The 21,062-nt window shown below is 48.6% G+C and overlaps 2 protein-coding genes and 1 long non-coding RNA gene across 10 annotated transcripts in view; 2 read left to right on the top strand and 1 right to left on the bottom strand.

Annotated features, from left to right (window-relative positions):
- SLC12A8 (solute carrier family 12 member 8) overlaps positions 1-11,651 on the top strand; it is a 168,036-nt gene extending 156,385 nt beyond the window's left edge. For 2 of the 6 annotated variants that reach the window (XM_045852049.1, XM_045852047.1), the window contains one exon: positions 11,593-11,651. Coding sequence is in view for 3 of the 6 variants with exons in the window: in XM_045852050.1 (XP_045708006.1) it covers positions 16-64 (49 nt within the window). In the remaining 3 variants the exon portion in view is untranslated. The other 4 variants (XM_045852052.1, XM_045852053.1, XM_045852048.1 and 1 more) reach the window with 4 other exon arrangements.
- Positions 11,652-14,349: 2,698 nt separating this feature from the next.
- On the bottom strand, positions 14,350-16,745 carry LOC123826782. Its single transcript, XR_006787125.1, has 4 exons — positions 16,657-16,745; positions 16,230-16,283; positions 15,907-16,015; positions 14,350-14,767 (listed from the first exon to the last, which is right to left on the bottom strand). It is a non-coding gene; the product is annotated as an uncharacterized LOC123826782 (long non-coding RNA).
- HEG1 (heart development protein with EGF like domains 1) overlaps positions 15,243-21,062 on the top strand; it is an 89,314-nt gene continuing 83,494 nt past the window's right edge. Inside the window, exon 1 of one of the 3 annotated variants that reach the window (XM_045850846.1) lies at positions 15,243-15,772. In XM_045850846.1, coding sequence (XP_045706802.1) covers positions 15,442-15,772 — 331 coding nt within the window. In that variant the 5' untranslated portion in view covers positions 15,243-15,441. The remainder of the gene's footprint in view (positions 15,773-21,062) is intronic. The other 2 variants (XM_045850845.1, XM_045850844.1) reach the window with 2 other exon arrangements.

Here is a 21,062-nt window from a genome sequence, read left to right as displayed (position 1 = left end):
CCTTGTTTTTCCCAGTTTCCAGAGGCTGCCTGAATTCCCTGGTGGTGAGCTGCTCCACCTTTAAAGACAGCAGCCAGCGATCACATCTACTCTGCCCCCTGCTTCTGTCATCGCATCTTCTCTAGCTCTCCCACTTCTGTCTCTGCTTTTAAGGACCTGTGTGGTTAGATTTGGACTGCTCTGACGATCAGCGTAATCTCCCCAACTCAAGATCCTTATTACAGGAGTTCCCTTTGCAGGTAAGTGACTGTTCACAGGGTCTGGGGATTATTAGGAGCTGTCCATTTTGGCCTGGAGGCTGGGTTGCTGGGGGAGGCAGTGGAGGTGCAGGGAATGGTTGGACAGAATGACAAAGCAGTAGAGCGTACAGCCAAACCATGTGGTGCAAGTCGAATTCACAAGTCCTGAGGAGACATGGAGGAAGCGGGGTTTGAACTGGATTGCACAGAGGATATGGAAAGATTTGCAAAACAAGGGAAAGAGGTGAACAAAGACAAGAGACAGAGAGACCAAAACAAGAGAATGTATATCTTATGTTATCCTCACCCAAGTATATGTTTATAATGATTTTAGAGAGACAGGGTGGAGGGAGGGGGGGAGAGAGAGAGAGAGAGACAGAGAGACAGAGAGACAGAGATGCATCGATGTGAGAGAGAAACATTGATCTGTTGCCTCCCTTACGTGCCCCGACTGGGGATCAAACTTGAAAACTTTTTGTGTACAGGACAATGCTCCAACCAACTGAGCCACTTAACCAGGGACTACCTATGACTTTTAAGTGAACTCACTTGAGAAGGAGTTTGGTATAGTTGCAAACTCATGGGTTTTGGGGATGAAGATCTTTGAATGCTTGGCTCTACCGCTTACTAGCTCTGAGCTCTTAAACAGGCTTGACCTCACTGAGCCGTGATGTCCTTCTCTGTAAAGGGGGAATTATAATTCTGCCTGCCTCCAAGTGGAGTTGTGAGTGCCAAATAAAAGGAGACTCACATTTTGGAAAAGGAAATAATGGTGGAGGTGTCACAAAATTGTTCCCCTACCACCCCTGCTGATTTTGTGTCACTTGCTGTGGGAACAGAGGAAGGAAGGAAGGAAGGAAGGAAGGAAGGAAGGAAGGAAGGAAGGAAGGAAGGAAGGAAGGAAGGAAACCGCAGTGATTCTTGGCATCTGCTGCTCTGAAATTTCAGAACAGAGCAGAGTCTTACTGCTTCAACAGGCCATGCTGTGCCTTGTCAGCCACAGAGGGTGGGACACCTTCACTAACCAACAGCAGGAAATCTGCTCAGGCCCAATCCGAGTGAGGAGAACCCACAAGAGATGCCACTTGATCACCATTTCAACCCTGCCTCTCCCCCACACCCTTGGTTTATTATACTCATTTGACCACTTCTGCAAATTACTTCTCTCAGTCTTCTCCCTTCCCTTCTTAGAGCCTTAGGGGTTTTCCCAAAATATCAAAAAACCTACACCCCTCTCTGGTTCTTTTGAACCAAGGCTTACTCTGGAGCAAATAATCCACTTCTTGCCAAGTCTTATATCCTTGATGTTCAACTTCAATGCCCAAGATCAGATGTGGTGTTTGCACAGGCTGGGAGTTATCCCACACTGTTTGCCCTTCTCTGTAGATGAGAAAGGACAGAAGTCTGTGCTCACCACACCCTTGCACCTGGGAGATGTGCCTGGCCTCCTGCAAGGAGGCTTACAAGCAGAAATAGATGCCAGTGTGTTGATTTGAGAAGGCAGGCATAGGCATAAGCCCCTGACTCTTGACAAGGTAGTCTTTTGGAGGGGAAGGTCACATTCAAGTAAGAGGCAAAGCAGATGGCAAGAAAGACCCACTAGTGCCAGGGGGTCCCCAGTTGGCTGTGTCCCTGGGCACGCGGCCCATTTCACAGCATCAAGGCTGGTGCACTTTCCCTGTTTCTTAGTCTGACAGTCTGGGTGTGAGTGGAGGACAGATAGCCATTGACCAACCCCTGAGGTGAGGGCGGCCACAGCCTTCCTCTAAAAGAGGCAGAAGCAGCTCTCTACTTGGAAGTCTCTAAAATAATAGAGAGTCTGGATTTTTAGCTTCTTTCATTGTTTCTTTAAAAACACACCTATGAGTGTGTGTGTGTGTGTGTGTGTGTGTGTGTGTGTGTGTGTGTGTGTTCTTTCCTGACAGTCTGTTAGAGAAAGCATGCTATTAAAAAAAAAAGCTGGATTCACCAAATGTGAAGCCTGGCTTAAAATAGAGGCCATGTGGCCTCCATCAGATTCACTTTGAGAAGCCCTGAGGGTGAGTGGCATTTCAAAGGATTAGCAGTCACTCCCCCCCAACCCCTTCCACCCAGCAGCCAGCAGGAGGGCTCAGTGAGTGCGGATCCTTGTGCTGTGACAGACACCATATGTGGTAAGAGGTTGAAGATGGAGAAAACAGCACTGCTTTCAGACATGAGCCCCAAACTGGAAGTCACAGGGGGAGATGCTGCAAACGGCAGTGCCAACTTTTAATTGAGCTGCTTGTCAGATGGGCACCTCTGTGTGACTTTGTGCAACTGCTTTAGTCAGGGTGGACTCGCTGCTGCAACAAACAGCCCCTAAATCTCAGTGACTTGACACCCGACACATTTATTCCTGGCTCACGTGCCAGTCTGACTCCATCAGAAGGGGGCGGGGAGCTCTACACTGTCATCCAGGGATCCGATGACGCCACTGCCTGGGCTCCATGGTCATGGCACCCATCCGCAGCTGTGATCCTCCGACTCATGGTCAATTCTTTAGAATTCCGTAAGAAAATCTGTGTTGAGCCAGGCATTATGCTACTGCTCATATTCATCGCCTCCTTTGATCCTCAGAAGAACTCAGTGGGAAAAATGCTGTTACTTGCCCCATACTACGGATGAGGAAATGGGCTAAGGAGAATTAAATAACTTGCTCAAGGTCACATAGCTAGTACTCGGTAGAGCCAGGTCACTCTTCACAGTCCCCATGGGGCTAGCACAGACCTTACCTTCTCTCTGTTCCTCCTCCATCTCTAGAGCATGTACTGGCAAACTGTAGCCCCTGAGCCAAATCAAGCCCAGGGTCTGTTTTTCTCTTTTAATTTTTAATTGAGGTAAAATTCACACAAAATAAAATGAAGCATTTTAACCACTGCCTGTTTTCTTAAATAGAGCTTTATGGGGACACAGCCAAGCCCATTCATTCACACGTTGACTGGCCACAGAGCTGAGCAGCTGAGACAGACCATGTACCCACAAGGCCTAAAACACTGACTCTCTGGCCATTTATGAAAAAATGTCCCACTGTAGAGGGTTGGATCTGGATCCAGGCCTCGGGAGGGAGTTTTCTTAGACACTGTACCTCCATTAAGAAATGCCACTCCTTCCTAAAGGTAAACACTGCTCCGTTGGTGGAGGCCACGCTTTCACACCTCATGGACCTAGCTGCTTATCCACCTCTGTTTGTTTCCTCCCCGCCCTCCTGTCTCCACCCACACACAGGTCAGTCCTGGTAAATACACACCTGTGCCTGGTCTGCTGGTTGCCATCCACTTTTCTTTTTTTCTCTGCCTTATACTGTCCCTCTTCACCCTCTGTAACCCACCTATGCCCCTAAGCTAGCCTTTTGTATACATCTCCATATGGATGTCTTGGAGTTATGTGAAATTCACACAATCTACCAAGCATCCCCATCTTTGCTAATGTCATGTTATCCTGTTATCCTGCTCTCTTACTGTCTCAAGTCATACTGTAAAGCCATCTTTGCATCCTCCCCCCCCACACACACACCCCCCTCTCCTTACATCTGTACTATTGCCAGATTCAACCTGTCGCCTTTTTTGGAAATATCTCTTGGGTTGCTCTCTTCCTCATTCCCACCATCAATTCCTCGGTCCAGGCCTTCATCACTTCACATCTGGATCACTACAGTGGCTCCTGACTGGCCTCCCTACCTTCCTCTCACTCTTCTAATTTGCTCATTCTAGCTCGCTTTTCACATACAGAAAGCTCAAATACAATTGGGCCTGTGGTGTTTGCCTTTGGCATTCTTTCCAGAGTCCTCTCCCCATGCTCCCTGTTATACTGAACACAGCGGGTCTCTGTAGGACTCACTACCTGTATGTTACTTTTGTCCACTTCAAATGTTCTCCCTATTTTCTTTGCTTGGTTAACTCTTTCAGAAATGAATTCTAACGTCACATCTCTAAGAAAGCTTTCTCCAGAAAATCCTCAGTGTTCAAGAGCTCTTGGTTCACACTTTTGTAAGATACTTTATATTATACTTATTGTGGATCTGTCTTTTCTCCTAATCTGCTGGCTAGTTAAGGGCAGGGGCTCTATGTATTGGGTTGACTAAAAAGTCTGTTTGATTTTTTCCATAAAATAAAAGATACATTTTTCATTTTCACCAATAACTTTATTGATTTGGATGTTTTGAGTATGTTGGCTATCTCCTGTTATTGGCTTCTAGTGGGTAGAGGCCAGGGGTGCTGCAAAACATCTTCCAGTGCATAAGACAGCCCCATAACAAACAATTATTTGGCCAAAATATCAATAGTACCTGGAAGCTTCACAAACCACTTTGACATATTGGATCAGTCACAGCACCTTCTCCATACACTGCACAAATCTTTTTTTGCATTTCATTGGCATTTTTCTCTTTCTTGAAATAATAAAGCATAATACACCAAAAATGTTGTGTATCTTCTTCCATCTTCTATATTAAAATGGCTGCACAAAAATTCACCAATTCTGATCAGTTTTTTTTTAATGCACACTGATATGACAGCTGTCATAATACAATCTAGCAAAATTGTTTTGAATGAAGTCCAAGACAGCTAAGCACTACTAGAGCTATCATACAGAAAAAACTAAATGAACTTTTTGGCCAACCCAATATCTTTCTTATCTCTGTGTACCAAGAGCCTAGCATAGCTCCTGCTGGTACAGAGTAGGTGCTCAATAAATGCTGCTTGAGCAACCACTCTGATCGTGTTCCTGTACCCTGAAAGCTCATACTAAGTCTCTATCTCCTACTGCACTAAGTGTAAGGCAGGGGTTTGCAGTCCTGGCAGCACGTTAGAATCACCCAGAGACCTTTTGAAGAATACTGATGCCCAGGCCTCATGGCCAGAGGTTTTCATTAGGCAGGTGGTATCCAGTCACTGACCTGTTGCAGAAACTCCCCAGGCAATTCTAATGTCCAGCCAGGGTTGAGAATCACTAGTCTAATGTTTAGTTTTTAAGGCTCTCATCCATTTCTCCATTGCTTCATGAATTCCTGCTCAGAATCCTTCTTGCACATGTGGTCTCCTTCTTGAATTGTTCTGTCTCATTCGGGCCCTGCTCCCCCCACACATACTCAGATGAGGACAGGGACCCTGGAGCTTTGTATCCCAGAACACCAAGCACAGGGCTGCTGGTGTCATGGAAACTGCTGGGCCTGAGCCTCAGAGCACAGGGTTGGTTCGTTTTGGGTGGGGAGGAAAAATTGGGTGGGAGCTGGCTGCAGGTGCCTAGCCTGCCTCCACACCAGTGTGTGAACAGCGCCAGCTTCCCTACACTAACGAATGACCCCATGTTGGCAGAGAGCACAGAGCCTTAGATTTGCTGTGCTGGTCAGCAGACATTAGTCCTGTTTCCTGTCTCACACTCTTGTCTGACTCTCTCCTTATGATGCAGGGGGGCACTGGGCTGGTATCTGTGGTCTTCTGAATGTCCTCTTTGGGTGTGTCCCAATTCTTTGAGGGGGTGGGGGTTGGGCGTGTCCCTTGGGTCCCTACAGCCCAGACAGGTGGTTTTGTTGTTGTTCCTTATCTAGACCAGGATCCCCCAACTGTTATAAACCAAAGTCACTAGGAAGGGGCAAAAGAGGTCACAGGCCATATGTTCCCACTTGCTCATATGAAACTAGGTCCTTTGAAAACAGGACATTTTGAGACATTCACTGTCTTTTATTTATGATTTGTTTATGTTTTTTTGCCCACAGTGGGGCAAGGACTGGGGAGATCGTCTGTCTAATGAACAGGCTCAATTTTTATTTTCAAAATTTAAAAACAGATAAATCAAGAGCCTCATAATGTAACTCTTACTTAATTTCTTCTTTACTAAAATAACACACTTTATTTTTGCACGACACTTTTTTTTTCACAGCCATCACCTTACGCTCTGGCACAGTGCACCGTGAGGCAGCGACACTGACTGACCTATGGCAGGCGTCACACCTTTTGTGTGTGGAAGACAGACTCCCTGGGGTGAACTGATCGGCTCAGAGTTGTAGAACCAGGCAACAGAGAAGACAGAATGAGGACTCACGTGTTCCACTTCCTGCTCCAGAGCTCTTTTGTAAAGCATTGACTTGGCCATCTATCTCCATCTTTCCAAGTGGAAATAGTTTTTTCCTGATTATAAAGGAAATACATGCCATCAAATGACACATACATGGTGGTTAGTAGCAGCACTGTCTGTAGCAGCTGTGAAACGGCCACTAGCAGTAGAAGGGAAAACAGCTCGGGGGCTGGCCCCTCCGTGGGTACCATCGACGAGGAGAAGGAAGGGTCTGTCAGCACGTACAACAATGCTGAGCAATAGCAGCTAGACAGAAAAGAGTACATGTCTAGACAGTCAAGAGTACTTGACATAAAATACAAAACCAGGTATTTTATCAAAAAATACTAAGCTATGCTGAAAGAAGTCAGGATAGTGGTAATGTGTGTGGGAGAATGATGGGGGGAGGGGACTGTCATGGGCACCTCTCCGTCTGAGTGCCGGCTGCACAAACCTCTGCCAGCAATGTTCGCTGAGCTCTGCACAGCTCATGGATGTCCCTCTACGGGTGCGTTTTTCTCTGTGTACATCGTATTTCAGTAAAGAATTTTAAATAGTTGCTCATGCTCTTGTGAGAAATTCAGACAACACGAAGAAGTCCACATCATCCTCTAACAATTTAAAAAATAAAACCCAGAGAATGTAAAAGTTTATGTCACAAGTATTTTTAAAATGTATTTAGTTCAGTGTAACCGTCTGTTAAAGAGAAGAAACAGAAAAGGGAAGGGGGAAATGGGGATGGGTTGCTAGGAAGAAAGGCATGCAAAGAGGAAAAGAGAGCCTGGTGGAGATGGAGAGAGCGGGATGTGCCAGGAGGCACTCGGTGATGCGCAGTGAGACAAGAGACATGAAGAGAAGTAGTGACTGAGGTACCTGGAAACAATCCCACAAGGAGACGCCTGGGAACAGAAGGCAGTATGGAGAAAGGCCAAAAGAATGGGAGGCCCATGGGAGCACAGCTGGAAGAGGAGAACTCACAATCCCACAGAGGAAGGCGGAGAGGAGTGGTGAGTGGGGGTGGGGTGTCCAGACCAAAGGTGCAAGTGTGGATGTTTGCTGACCACTAACCCGACTGTCCCTGTGGGGTAGGTGGGCCAGTTATCTTGTGTATGAGGCAGGCCAGTTATCACGGCCTTTTGAAACTCAGGAGAGCTGTGCAGCCCCGTGAAGACATGGCCCTCCCGGTGACTTTGGATCAGGGCCTGGCACTTGGAAAGAGCTCATCAAATGTGTGTTGATGACTGATTGAATGAAATGATGCCTGAAAACCCAGGCCCCTCTGACCACAGTGGGAACTTCACTCTGGGTTTTCTCTCCTGCCCCAGGGCTCTGATCACTTTCCCCAAGGGCCTGGCATCCAAAGAATTTCCCTGCTTACAGGGAGGATTTTTCACACTGGAAGGTTTTTGCAAAATAAGACCACTTTATCAGAATCCTGTTGTGTCCGAGAATGTTCCTGGCTCATTGACGTTTACAGTGCGTAACCGATTTTATCGGAGGAATGTTTTCTGGAATGGAATGGTTCTCTCAGATGGGCAGACAAGAAACAGAAGGTCATTCAAGGACCCACCCCAAGCTGTCTAAGTTGGAACTCAGAATTGCTGTACACGATGCTTGGGAGCCTGGCCAAGCCATGAGCAAGCCTTCCTCCCTGGAGGAGGTCCCAGGGCGTTAGCGGTGGACTGCAGTGTTTACATTCTCACCTTGGCTGGCCAATGCAAATGCCCCTGGAGTCCTGCACCGGCTGGTGGGGAAGCAGCAAGGGGTCTTTGGCTTGTGTCCAGCAAGCAGCCCAGCTCAGTCTAAACAAAAGGGACCATTCTTGGCACTCTAGAAAGGGGATAGCAAGGCTGGTCCTAGAAGGTCAAAAGTAAGGAGACGGGCTTATAACTTCAGTTCTTTAGTCGAAATTCCAAGGCACCCTGCTTCCTGGAGCTCTGAACAAGACAGTGCAGGTGTACTGAGTGTTGCACAGTGGCTGCAATTCTCTGTCATCTGTTATGACCCTGGTGCTATCAGGGCCAGCTTGGCAGCTTCAGTCTTCAGGGGTTCTTGATGTATCCCTGGGAAGGACCGAGTGGTATGCAGAGATTGGTTTGGGAAGGGAGGACAGGTCAAGAGAGGTGAAGTCTTTGCTCCTGGAAGGCAGGAGCCTGTCCTGAAGTTGGAGAGGGCTGGGGTGCCCCGGCTCAGGCCAAAGATGCTGGATGCCGATCAGCAGAGAGGAGCGCAGTTGGGAACAGCTGGTGCCACCACTGGACACGCTCCACTAATCTCTGTGAGCCCTGGACAAGGCTGGCATTCTAGCACATTTCTCTCACTCTCTACAACTATTTCTCAGCTTCTTCACTGTAGTGGGCAGAATTGTATCCCCCAAAAGATAGGTTCAAGTCCTAACTCTTGGTACCTGTGAATGTGACTTTATTTGAAAAGGTCTTTGCAGAAGTAATTGAGTTAAAATGAGATCATACTGAATTAGGGTGGGCCCTCAATCCAGTGACCGGTGTCCTTACAAGAAGGCCATGTGAAGACACACAGACTGCAGTGATGTACCCACAAGCCAAGGAACCACTGCAACCAAGGATTGCCAGCAACCACCCGTTTGGGAGGCAAGGAAGAATTCTCTCCCAGAACCTTCAGAGGGAGGACGGCCACTTCGATTTGGGACGTTCAGTCCCTGGACCTGTGAACGGAGAAATTTCTTCTGTTTTAAGTCCCCATGTGTGTGGCACTCTGCTATAGCAGCCTTGGGAAATGAGCATATTGTGTTCCTCAACATTTCAAATCCCTCAGGTCCCACCCCTTTGGTCCCTCTACTCTTAGCAAATATCCTTGTCTCCTACATTACAAAGAAAACTGAAGTCCTCTTAAAATCCTCAGATAGAAATTCAGACCCCTTCGCTGGGCCACCCTCTCGCTCCCCCTCCCAAGGCCAGTCCTTCCACCCGTGCTGCAGATTCCATCCCTCCTGCTTCTCAGAAACCTAGTCCTGTCAACCATCTTTTCTCTTAGAATTTCGATTTTCTCTCTTCCAAGTAGATCCTTTCCATGTTCCAATGCTCCCACTGAAAACAAGAAAAAGTCCCCTATGCCTATGTTGCCCTATGCCCTGTAGTTACTGTCCCAACTCCCTCTTCTCCTTCAAAGCCGAACTCTCTTGATCAGCTTGGTTTCTTTACTTCCCATTCTCCCAACTTGCTCCATTGTCGCTTCTACCCCAATCCCTCCATTGAAGAGTGACTCCTGTTTTGGTAAGGTGACTTCCATGTTGCTAAACCCAGTGGATATTTTCTGTCTTGATATAAAAAATGTATTTTACCTTACTTGATATTTCGGCAGTATTACACACTATTAACCATGCATTCCTCCCTTTGCTCCAGTGACATGACTATCTCTGATTTCCTCCCCCGTGGCCTCATGGCTCCTTCCCAGTCTCCTTTGTGGCTCAGTCTTCTGTCTCTGGCCCTCAGGGCTCATTGTTAGGCTCTTCTCACTGTCCTGTCTTCCCTAGGAGATCTCACTGCCTGTGCGCACACAGACTAGAACCTCTCTTCTGCCCTTCAAATTTGCAAATCTAAATGCACACTTTGTTTTTAATATTATTTATTTATTATTTATTTATTTATTTATGTTTATCCTCACCTGAGGACATTTTTTCATTGCTTTTACAGAGAGAGGAAGGGAGACAGAGAGACAGAGAGAGTTGTGAGAGAGAAACATTGACTCGTTGCCTCCCAACTGTGCCCCAGCTGGGGATCAAATCTGCAACCTAGGTGTGTGCCCTGGACAGGCATTGAACTTGTGACCTATTGGTGCATTGGACAACACTCCCATGAACTGAGCCATACCGGCTAGGACTAAGTGCACACTTTACATTTGCCATTTGGATGTCTCAGAGCTACCCCAGGCCCAATGTCAAACAAAGTTAACAGCCTTGACCTCAAATGTCTAGTCCTCATTCACTGTTCCTTCTCCTTGTCAGTAGTACCCCTCAGCCTCCATATCTTGTCTCCTATAGGAGGATTTTATCTCCTATAATCTGAAACTCATGTTTCTCTGCACTCACTTCTGTCATCCTGTCCAAGAATTATTATTTCTCACTTGGACGCACTTGGAGTTCAGGCACTGGCTTTGGTTTCTTTCTAGATTATCCCCCATATCATCAATGGGATGATGATTTCTAATTGCAAATCCTATCACTCCTCTTTCTTTCTCTCCTCCGACTCCAGTCTTACCTTACCTCCCTAACTTAAAACCTTACAATGACTTCCCTAAATTTTAAAGATAAAGCAAACATCTTTAAAATGGACCATTAGGGTCTGCTTGATCTGAGAGCTATCAAAGAGAGCCTCATTGTCTTTCCTACATGATTCCTTCACACTCTGTCTCACTTCCAGCCATATTAGCTTTCTTTGATCCTTTACATTTGTCACAATGCCTCCTGCCTCAGGGCCTTTGCACATACTCTTCCCATTCACTTTTGCCTGATTAACAGCCAACATATTAATGGCCCATGCACTTTCAGGTCATGGATCAACCTCATGTTTATAGAGGACCGCAACACCCCCTCCCTAGTGCTGTGCAGTAGAGCACCTTCCACAGTGACAGGTTCACATTTATGTTCTTTTGATTACTGTCTGTCTCCTCCAAACCTTAAACCTCCATGAGGTCTGAGACTCACTCAATACCAGTACAGTGCCAGGCACAGAATAGTCACTTAGTAAATATTAGTTGAGTGACTGAGTAAAAGAAAGAAGCTACTATGTTAAGTCCTGGGATTATAAAGATGAACAAGGCACAGAACTTCCAGAAAGCAACTCAGAGATTTAGGGTGGGAAGGTGCAAGCCGAGGAGAGGATGAGTAAACAGATCCAGGGTGTAACTGGGTGATGAGCACAGAGCAGATGGGCAGGCCAAAGGACTAGTATGCCTGGGCCCCGCCCACCACCCCCAGATGAAGTTCAATCCAGGTGTCTATGACTGATCTCTCAGCTCTCTGCGACCCTGTGACGTTACTGCTCTGCAGCCACCATTACATCCCAGCCATGGCAATGCCACCCACACTGCCACAGATTCTGCAGGAGCACTGTCCTCAGGAACTGGGCACTCTCCGAACCTGTCCAGAATGCAGTGTTATTAAAGGCTCTGGTTATAACAAAAGCATTGTGTAGAGCACTTCAGTCAGAAGAGCTCCTGGTGCCTTCCAGACAGTGATCTCATCATGTCCTCAGACCAACCCCAGCTAATGCAAAGTTTCATCATTTTTCTTCCCACTGTACAGCTGGGGAGACTGAGGAGGGTAGAGATCACTTGACTTGGCCATGGATTGGAAACAGCTCAGGAAGAGAACTTGGAGAGAGCCCAAGGCCCTCTCTATGGCATCTACCAGCCAGACCAGTTGACACAGGACTGCTCAGGCTAAGGACGTGCTGCTCAGAAGCCTGCAGGCTTGCATTCTTTGGTGCAGAAGCATGTCATCACCTCTTGGAGCCATAGTGTTAAAGCAGACGGGCCCTTGAGAGATCATCTGATTCAAGACTCTCGTTTTGTGAAGGAAGAAACTGAAGAATCTCCTTTACCCTTCCTTTCCCTTCCCTACTGATATCAAGTGATAGGGCAGAGACTGCTAGCTATCTACCCACACCCCTTCTCCCTTTCCTTGCCTATACGGCTAGACTATATTTCCCAGGTGCCTTTGCAGTTTGGTGAGCCATGTGGCCATGTTCTTTCTCTCCAGTGAGATGTCAGAGGAAGTGAAGCGTGCCACTTTCAGGCTGGGCCCATCAAAACTTCCCATGCTCACATCTCCAATGTTCTTTTCACCTCTGGCTGACTGGAATGTCAATTCCAAGAGCAACTTTGGAAGCCATCCATACACTAGAGAATGACAGAACTGCCATTTCAGTGTGGATCCCTGAAAGACTGTGGGAAGACACGCCACACTGACCTGAACAGCACTGCCTAAGGCTGTTAAGTGAGCAAGAAGAATAAAACATCTATCATGTAAACCTGCTGCATTTGTGGGGGAGGGGGGTTATTTGTTAACTGAAGCTTAGCTTAAACCTGATCTAATTTATGCTAGTATAGACAGGAAAGGCCCTGCAAAAGCTCTGGCTACATACAGTGTTGGGTAGTAGTCACACTGGACTCAACCACTTTTGAGTGTCCCCACAGCCCCCCTGGAGAGGTTAGGATTGCCTGACTCTTATCTCAGTCCAGAAATGTGGTCTGACGTTGCATCTCACCTGTTTCATTCTAGGTCAATAAACTCTCAGTGCTGGGATGGATCTGATATGTCATCTGATTTATACCCCTGGCTCCAGGTCGGGCCATCTGAACCATCTTCTAAACCATCTGAAGTGACCAAAATTCTTCTCTGGGTTTTTATATCTCTGGGAAGGAAACATTACAAATGTCCTTGGATATAGGTTTCATATATCCTTGCTGCTGTGTCAGAAAATCTTTACCAAACCCTAAAACAACAGAGCTGGAGCACCTTTACAGTCATCTAGGTCGTGGGGTGTCAAACTCATTTTCACTGGGGGCCACATCAGCCTTGAGGTTGCCTTCAAAGGGCCGGATGTAATTTTAGGTGCTGTATAAATGTAACTACTCCTTAACTAGGGGCAAGGAGCTCGGTGCTGCCACCAGATAGAAACAAGGTGCCTGGCCTGATAAAACAAGGTGGAGGGCTGGTTTCGGCCCACGGGCCTTGTGTTTGCCACCTATGATCTAGGAAATTAATTTTTATTTTAAAGATGAGGAAACTGTGGCCCAGATCACACTGTGAAACTGTGGTAAAATTAGGGCGAGAAACAAGGGCTCTAAGACAAAATTAACGACACTTTCCAAGGTTCTGTCTGCTTCCAACTTGCTCTTGCTGTTTCCTCTTACTCTGTCCTAGAAGAAGATGAAAAAGTGCAGGGGTTCATCTTCACCTGGAAACCTATCTTTCCAGGTTTTCCTGGGTCTCACCCTCCTCATCCACAGGTGAGGCCCTACTCAGCTGACCTGAACTTGTTCATTCCTTTTAGAAGTTAGAGAGAAGATGAGAGAGAGAGAACTCTGTGGTACCTACAGGGAAGGGACACGTGGCAGGTGCACATTTGCTCCTTGGGCCTTGGTAATGAAGGCAGAGTCCCCAGTGGGATCTCTGAATCCCGCCTGCTCAGACAGAAGCCTCTGAGAAACCTGTAAGAGCCATTAAACTGTTGAACATTACTGATTACCTAGGATGGCGATTCATGCTGCGTGAAATGTTTTCTGAGGAAGGAAGGGAGTGGCATTGACCAGAACCTCTAACACAGTGTCTTGTGTTGGTTGGGGCTTGTAGGGCTGTGTCTGAGCAGCTGGACAGTCCTGCCTATTAATAGTAGGGCAGGATCCCAAGAAGTTGAGCTGGGGCCATCAAACCAAGTTACTTACATGGCGATCATTGTATGGTACTTTCTTGGAAAGACCTGGAAATTCCATGTGAGCGCTCTGGAAAGTTGGGTTTTTGTGGTTCTTTTAAAACAGAACAAAATAAAAACAAATTGTTACTCCTCACTCCCCTATTTAAGACCAGCTTGTTTATGTAGAGCATCCTTATGTTTTCTGCCCGGTGACTCACTTGGACTGATTCACCAGGAAGGGGGCCTAGGTCTGTCGGCAGCTGCCCTGGACACCACCACCATCTGCTCGTGGCCCTGGAGGTGGGTTATGGAGCTCCAGATGTCAACAGAGAGAGCAGAGAAATGGGGTGGAGAGACAGGCCTGAAAGGGAAGTCCAAACTCAGAGTTTCTTGAGCATCTGGTGCTCAGACAGGGGCCTCTGACAGAACTGATAAGATCCCCAAGGAGCTCCAGGTTTCATTTCTGTTGAGACACTGAATTATTCCAACTTCTGAATAATGGGACCAGAATTAATGATGCCACATGGTCATTCATAGACACATTCCTTAATCTTGGGGTCTAGCTTCAGAATCTTGAGCAAGTTATTTTGCATTTTGAGCCCTTCTTCCCTCACCTAGAAATGAGGAGGCTTGCAGCCCTAAAATTTAGACTTTTTAAATCATTTATTTACTGGGAAGGGAGGGAATATGGATACATATGGGACTTTATTTACCAGGAAAGTCTGTTTACATTAAATCTTTGAATCTCTCCCCTGAAGGGTTTCCATTAAAATTCAGTGATCTCTGTGTGACCTTTTGTTGAACTTGCCATCTGCAGCCCTTTTACCCATTGCGTTGGCCCCAGCAGTTCCTGAATTCACAGTTTTCTTTTCTCTGCGGCCTGTTTGGGTCTCCTGGTGGTGACATTTCTGCAGAACTCTGGTGTGAGCCAAAGGCAGTGGTCAATGGGGATGAAATCCAGATTTGAGAGGGAGCGGTGAAGGATGACTCCCGCACTGGCCGCAGGATGAGGTGTCAGGCTTGGCAGCAGCGAACCCAGCACCAACCCTGGGGCCTGGAGTACTGGGGCGGGAAGGGGGAGGTCACTTCAAATTAGTAAGGGGCAATGGCCACACAAGGTGGAGGGCAGGGGCACAGGTTTCACTTCTCTTCCGTATCGAACCACTTTGTAAAATCTAGATGGTGCTAATTAAATCACCCAACACCTGCTTTTCACCGATTCATTGTGCATTTAAGGAGTTGGGAAATTCTGGTGCCTGATTCGGAAGACTCGGTTTTTCTAATTTTTCTCCAAACGGCAAAGCAATACTAATGGGTGTGTGTGTACGTAAAGAGACCGAGTTGACGGTTCAGTGGTTGTCACCCCGCGGTCCCAGTCCGGCTGCCCTGCGGTGGTCGGCCCCCGCCCCCTTCCTGCCCTCTCCCCGCCCCCGGGCCGGCCGCGCTCCGCGGGTGATGTCAACCAGCGGAGGAGCCGCCCGCCCCGCGACCCGCCCGGGCTAATTAGCATGTAGCGGCGCCCGGGCCGCCTCAGCCGCGCCCGCCGGGCCCCCGGCCGCCCCCCCGCGGCTCCCCACAACTTTTGAGGCGGGGACTGCTCTCGAAGCCTCACTTCGCCGACTTCCCCGGCCCTACACGGCACCCGCCGCGGCTTCCCTCGCACCCGCGCCCGCCCCGCTCCCGCCCCGCGCCCTCCCCGCGCGCCGGGCATGTGAGCGCGGGCGGACGCCGCCACCATGGCCTCGCCGCGCGCCTCGCGGTGGCTGCCGCCGCTCCCGCTGCTGCTACCGCCGCTGTTGCTGCTGCTGCTGCCGCCGGCCGCCCCCGGGACGCGGGGCCAGCCGCCCTCCTCCGCCCGCGGCGCGCCCAGCGGGGCGCCTCTCGCAGGCGCGAGGCTGGCGCGGTCGTCCCAGCCCGGCCCCGAGCACGAGCTGCAGTCGCCGCCACCCACACCGCCCCGGGAGCGCCGCGGGCCCGCGCCCCCCGCCTCCAGCCAGACGGCCCACGCACCAGACGCCGCTACAGGGCCGGGACCTTGGGGCCCGGTGCCCCCGGGCGGGAGCGCTGGTGAGTGAGACCCGGGGACCGGCAGCCGAGCGAGCCTCGGGCTTGGGGTGTGGACGCGCCCTGGGGCCGCATCCCTCACCTTAGGCCCCTATTGCTGCTCGACCCGGGAGGGGGCTTCGCTGACCCGAGCGTACCTGGGATCCTGAGGGTGGGCTGGGAGGGAGGGCAGCGAGCGGGCAGTGTGGATTTCCTAGACGATTTCGCTGGTGGCTGGACTGGGGGTGTGACCATCCTGTTTTCCCCCTTGGAAGAAAACTTATCTCCCACGATGTACCCAGGATCCCCCCTCCCAACCCTATGTACATAACCCCCTTTAAAAAAGAAAGAAAGGAAAGAAAGGAAAGAAAGAAAGAAAGAAAGAAAGGAGAAAGAAAGAAAGAAAGGAGAAAGAAAGAAAGAAAGAAAGAGGAAAGAAAGAAAGAAAAGGAAAAATCCCAAACCTTCCAAAGCATCCTACCAGCTCTCAGAGTGATGACGTCCAGCCTGCCCAGTCTCCAATTCCATTCTTCTCCTGTAGATAAAGAAGTGTCCTCTCCAGGTACAGAGCCTGACTTTTGGGTATAAATAACTGATTTTGAAAGAATTCTAGCCCCTGGGATATTATAAAGGACAAAGGATGTAGTTGGAAACAAAACAGTCTACCGGTTCACTGTGAAAGCAGAGGTACTGGGGGGATGGGCTGAAGGGTTGCAAAGTCGAGCCCTGCGAGGCCAAAGCTGGAATGGCACAGGACTGTCCCTGAGCCTTTTCCTCCCCTTTCCATAAGGAGCCACTGCCTGAACTACTCAGAGGACCTGCCCACTCTCCTCCTGTTCTTTTCTCCCAGTTGCCTCCTTAGGTCTGGAAGAAACGCTAAAGTCTGAGTGAAATTTCAACTGTGATACCATTGTGACCTTGGGAATGGCAGCTCTTTAGATCTGTGTCTCCATCTGTGAAATGGAAGTAATGATCCCTGTTCCCCCTGGCGTCCTAGTGATGATGTGACAAAATGAAAGTAAAAATAATGGAAAGTGCTCTGAACAAAGTCCGCAGTGTGGCGGTGCCTCCCTGTGAGTGACACAGGGCATGCGCTCTCTCAGGGTTATCGTGGAGGTTTGGAGTTTAGGTGGAGGTTGAGATTTCATCTTCCTAGTTGACACTTCTTTTAAGTTTCTCATCTCACACACACACTGTGGTATTGGAATTAACTTGCTTTGTTGAACCTAGGGATGCATCCTCCAATTAAATTTTAAAAAGTTAAAAAAAAAAACAGTTCCCCCAGTAAACACTCAACTCCATATTCAAATAGTGCTTCTATCATTGCAAAACACCCTGTCTCTGAAAATACCCTGTTTCTAAATTGCTGGCACAAGACAGAACTGAAGAACAGTAAGGGAAGGGAAAAGAGAAAGAAGCTTCCATGGACCTGCTGCAGGCACACCCACAGTGACTCCGATTGTAGATGACTTACAGCACATTGTTTTAAGTTCCACGGGAAGGAATTAAGAACATAAAAGAGAACACTTCCTGGCTTTCTTGCACTAGAAAAGAAGCCGAGGAACACTGTTGTGTTTTGTGAGTTTTCTAAGTGGAAAGTGAAGTACAGGGGACTGAGGCCATGTCAGAGGAGACACCCAGGAACTGAAGGCAGCTTTCTCTGGTTGGTAATCAGGCTTTCTTAGCTTAGGTCCCGATCTTAGGGGATGAGAAGGAGGGAGGGATGATGCCTTTCAGGGTGGGGTCAGAGTGCAGGCTCTGACTGGATGAAGCTGGTGCAAGAGTCTCCTCCCTTCTGTGGCTGGGAATCCCTACAAGTCAGAAAGCTGGGTGTCAGAGAGCTGGGTGTTTTGAGGAGAGGGGCAGTGGAGGGAAACTGGCTTAGGGGACTCAGCAGGTAAGAGTTGGGCTTGGCAGGGCTGATCTTTGCTGGTCAGGGCCTCCTCCTGTGCCCCAAGTGTCCCACTCTTCTTCACAGGTCTGGCAGATAAACACTGCTAGTCTTGGTTTTACACCCTTTTGAGTTTGATTCACTCTGCGAGATGAGAGTGATGGAGATTTCAGGTGCTTGAGATCTGGAGGGATGCATGTGAGAGTCCTGGGGAGCAGGCAGGTAGGGGGTGAAGTCGCCTAAAACTTCTCTTGCGTAAGAGGGTCTCTCCTGGTGCCCCCATAAAGACTGCCTGAGGAGGAGCATCTGCTGTTCTGCAGATCTAAGGCTGGCTCTCAAGTGGGATGTCAGAAACCTGAGATTAGAAGAGGAAATTGATTACCTGCTGAAAACTGCTGGAAGCTACTAACATGACTGAGGATGCAGGCACGACCTGTGCTTGTTTTCTGGTGGTGGCTCAAACAGTGTCACTTCGGGGAGAAGAGAAAAAACAAGAGAGCCAGCATTGCCCGATTTCAGAGATGAGGAGAATCTGAGTTTCCTAATAATCTCCAAGGATTTTTCTGGACCTTTCTTGATAGGCCACCATGTATCACAAGGTACAGTCAGTTACCTCCCAGGGCAGCCAGGTCACTGTGCTGAACGGGCCTCAGGAGGCACTCTGGTCCACATCGCCTCCCTTGTGTATATCTGCCCTCTCAGCACCGACAGACGGCTGGCCATCCAGGTTGTGAACCAATGGCTTTGTGTTTGGGGTGGTGCTCCCTCCTGCTGGTAACGAGCCCAAGTTTTACAAATAATGTGTTTCATTTGACTGTTGGGGAGACTGCCTGCAGCCCCTTCTGCTGCAAGGATGCCCACGGTCAGTGCCTGGCCCTCGTGGCTTGGGCTTCCAAATACATGGGCATCGCCAGCAGGGACCAGCGACACCTTTTCTTCCCTGGGACCATTTCTAGACCTTTTCCTCCTCTTGACAACGTCCAAGGTTCTCACTGTTAAGTAACCACCCTTGTTTCTGTCTGCGGGTGGTTGGCCTGCATTAGACTGCAAGCCCCAGGACAGCCGCCCCCCCCGCACCCGATGGCCATTGTCCAACTTTTGCGTCCACGTATCCCCTGCTGGCTATGTAGCTGAAGTTGTTGCTGATGATTCAGCCAGTGGAGATAGAAAGGGTGACAAGTCCTGGAGATTTTCTTTTTCTTGGTGTTTTGGTTTTTTTGTAGTTGTTGTTTTAAACAACTCAGGGCTTCCAAGCCACAGTTCTAATCTGATTTTTATATGCCTTGATTTTTGCAATGTAGAGACCATGCTTTAATTGTGAGATCTGCAGAGAGAAGGCAAAAAAGCTTAAGTCATAATGAAAATCAATGGAGAGGGAAAGAACTTTCCCACCCAAAGGGGAAATGACGCCGAGTAGATGAGCAGCCAGCCCAAGGAATAATAATCTTAGAAAAATGCAGCTCCCTAGAGCAAAGGAAGCGCTGTGAGCCCAGCCCCTTCTGGGCTGTTACATAGCTGTCGCCTGAACTGCTGTAACTTAGTCGGCCAACTTCATCATTTAGCTTTAGCTGCTGGGTAGACCGATACACAGGGCAGTGAAGACCCAGGCTGGGCAAGAGGCAGCTCTGCAGGGAGAGGAGAGGGGCTTTGGTCTACAAGTTTGGCCCCTGTGTTCTGGCCAGGCTGGGGGACGTGGGGGACGTGGAGTTTCCTGAGAAGCCTGCTTGCTTTGATAGAGGATGTCCCCAGTAGAAGGAGGGGTGGGGAAAGGGACTCTCCATGCCTTGTGTGTTTAAAAGCCACATCCTTTTAACTTTGCAAAAAACTCTTCCCTCGGCATGTGTGCAAATGCTGAGCTGCTGTTTTCTACCCAAGAGCTGAATGGTGTGGGCAGAGGGAGAATGAAAGGTGTCTGATGCCCGGCTGGGCAGTGGCTGCCTTGCCCGTCCTGGAGTCCTGGAGAGCTGGGGAAGGAGCCTCTGCCCTCGCAGTGATCCCCTTTGCCTTCCAGCAGCCCTACCCCGCTGGCTGAAAACAGTGTTCTTGGAGTTGACTGGTCTCAGAGTCTCTCAGAAAGAAAGCAGAGAACAGATGGCAGGCAGAGTTTTCAGGAGGCACTTACTTTCTTCTTCAGTGGTTTCCCTCTGCCCCCCAGGCCTCTTTTGTATAAATGGCTGGTTTCAGCTGTAATAAATGTCTCTCCCTTTGAGGAATCCTACGGAGGCGACAGGGAGGGAGATTGCTGTTGGCCCCTCTTTGGACTTCCAGCCTTGGAGCACCTTCCTGGGGTGGGAGCTTTTCTGTTCCTTGTCCTAGTTGACCCTCCAAACAATCCTGTGAGAGCTATTATTTCTTCTCTTGCAGTCATAGAAACTGAAGCCTGGTGAGGTTAGATCACACAGTAAATGGAGGAGGCAGAATTTAAATTGATTTGACCAAATGGATTTGTGTTTTTCACAGTATCGTGCAGCTTCAGTTTTCCCATCAGTGGGGTGGAGTGAGAATTGTTCTAGATCTCTAAGATCTTCTCCAGCACGTCATTCTTCTTTCTTCTCTGGGCTCCGGCCGCTTTTTAGGGAGGAGGGATGAAGACTGGGTGAGAGGTGGGATGAGGAGATGACAGTGGTAACGGGGGCTACTGCAGAGTAGAGATCAAATCAAATTTTTTTTGGAAATTGCTGAAGATGAGGCTGTGTGTGTGTGTGTATTATATATGTATACATATATACATATACATATATAATGGTATTTTAAATAGGCGTTGTGAATTATGCCCTACTTATATGCCAATCCATAGGTTATTGATGCCAGAGGTAGCTACATTAATTATCAACCAAACTAAAATGAATTGATGACGTTTTCAATGGGCTCTCTCCTGGGAGCATGGCTGATATTATGAGGCAGTTCTTATGCATACCTATTTAGTATGAGGAGAGGTTAAATGGTGTTCCCATTCAGAGCCTGTAAAATCGTTTTCATTTTAGCATCTATGCCCTCTTTTCACCCTCACTGTTCATCCCACATAGGCAAAAATGAAGATGTTTCTGTCCTGTGTTTTTTCCTCTTCTTTTGCTGGAGTGTGGCAGATGTCACAGCTGTGTCACATTTGACTGATTTGTAAGTCAGGAAATATTTATAGAGTGTCTTCTGCACACGAGGAGGCTGTGCCAGGCAGTACGGAGGTTGCAGGGCAAGTCTACAGTGCACCCAGGGAATGTGCAGTCTTTGGGAGGCACCAACATTAAACTGAGAAAAAGTGAAACAGTGCATTAGTGATTCATAAGTGAATATCGTGAGAAGACCACACTGAGCTAAGGAACGGTGTGGGTGGACGGCAGCAGCATGCAGAGATGGAGGGGCTGCTGGAGGCGGGTAGTCTGGGGGGACTTCAGGGAGAAGCAGGGAGTTCACAGGGGTGTGGAT

The sequence above is a fragment of the Phyllostomus hastatus genome, unplaced genomic scaffold (genome assembly GCF_019186645.2).
Source record: "Phyllostomus hastatus isolate PE091 unplaced genomic scaffold, TTU_PhHast_1.1 phas_contig_86, whole genome shotgun sequence".
NCBI lineage: Eukaryota > Metazoa > Chordata > Mammalia > Chiroptera > Phyllostomidae > Phyllostomus > Phyllostomus hastatus.
This window is presented reverse-complemented; position numbering and strand designations above follow the sequence as displayed.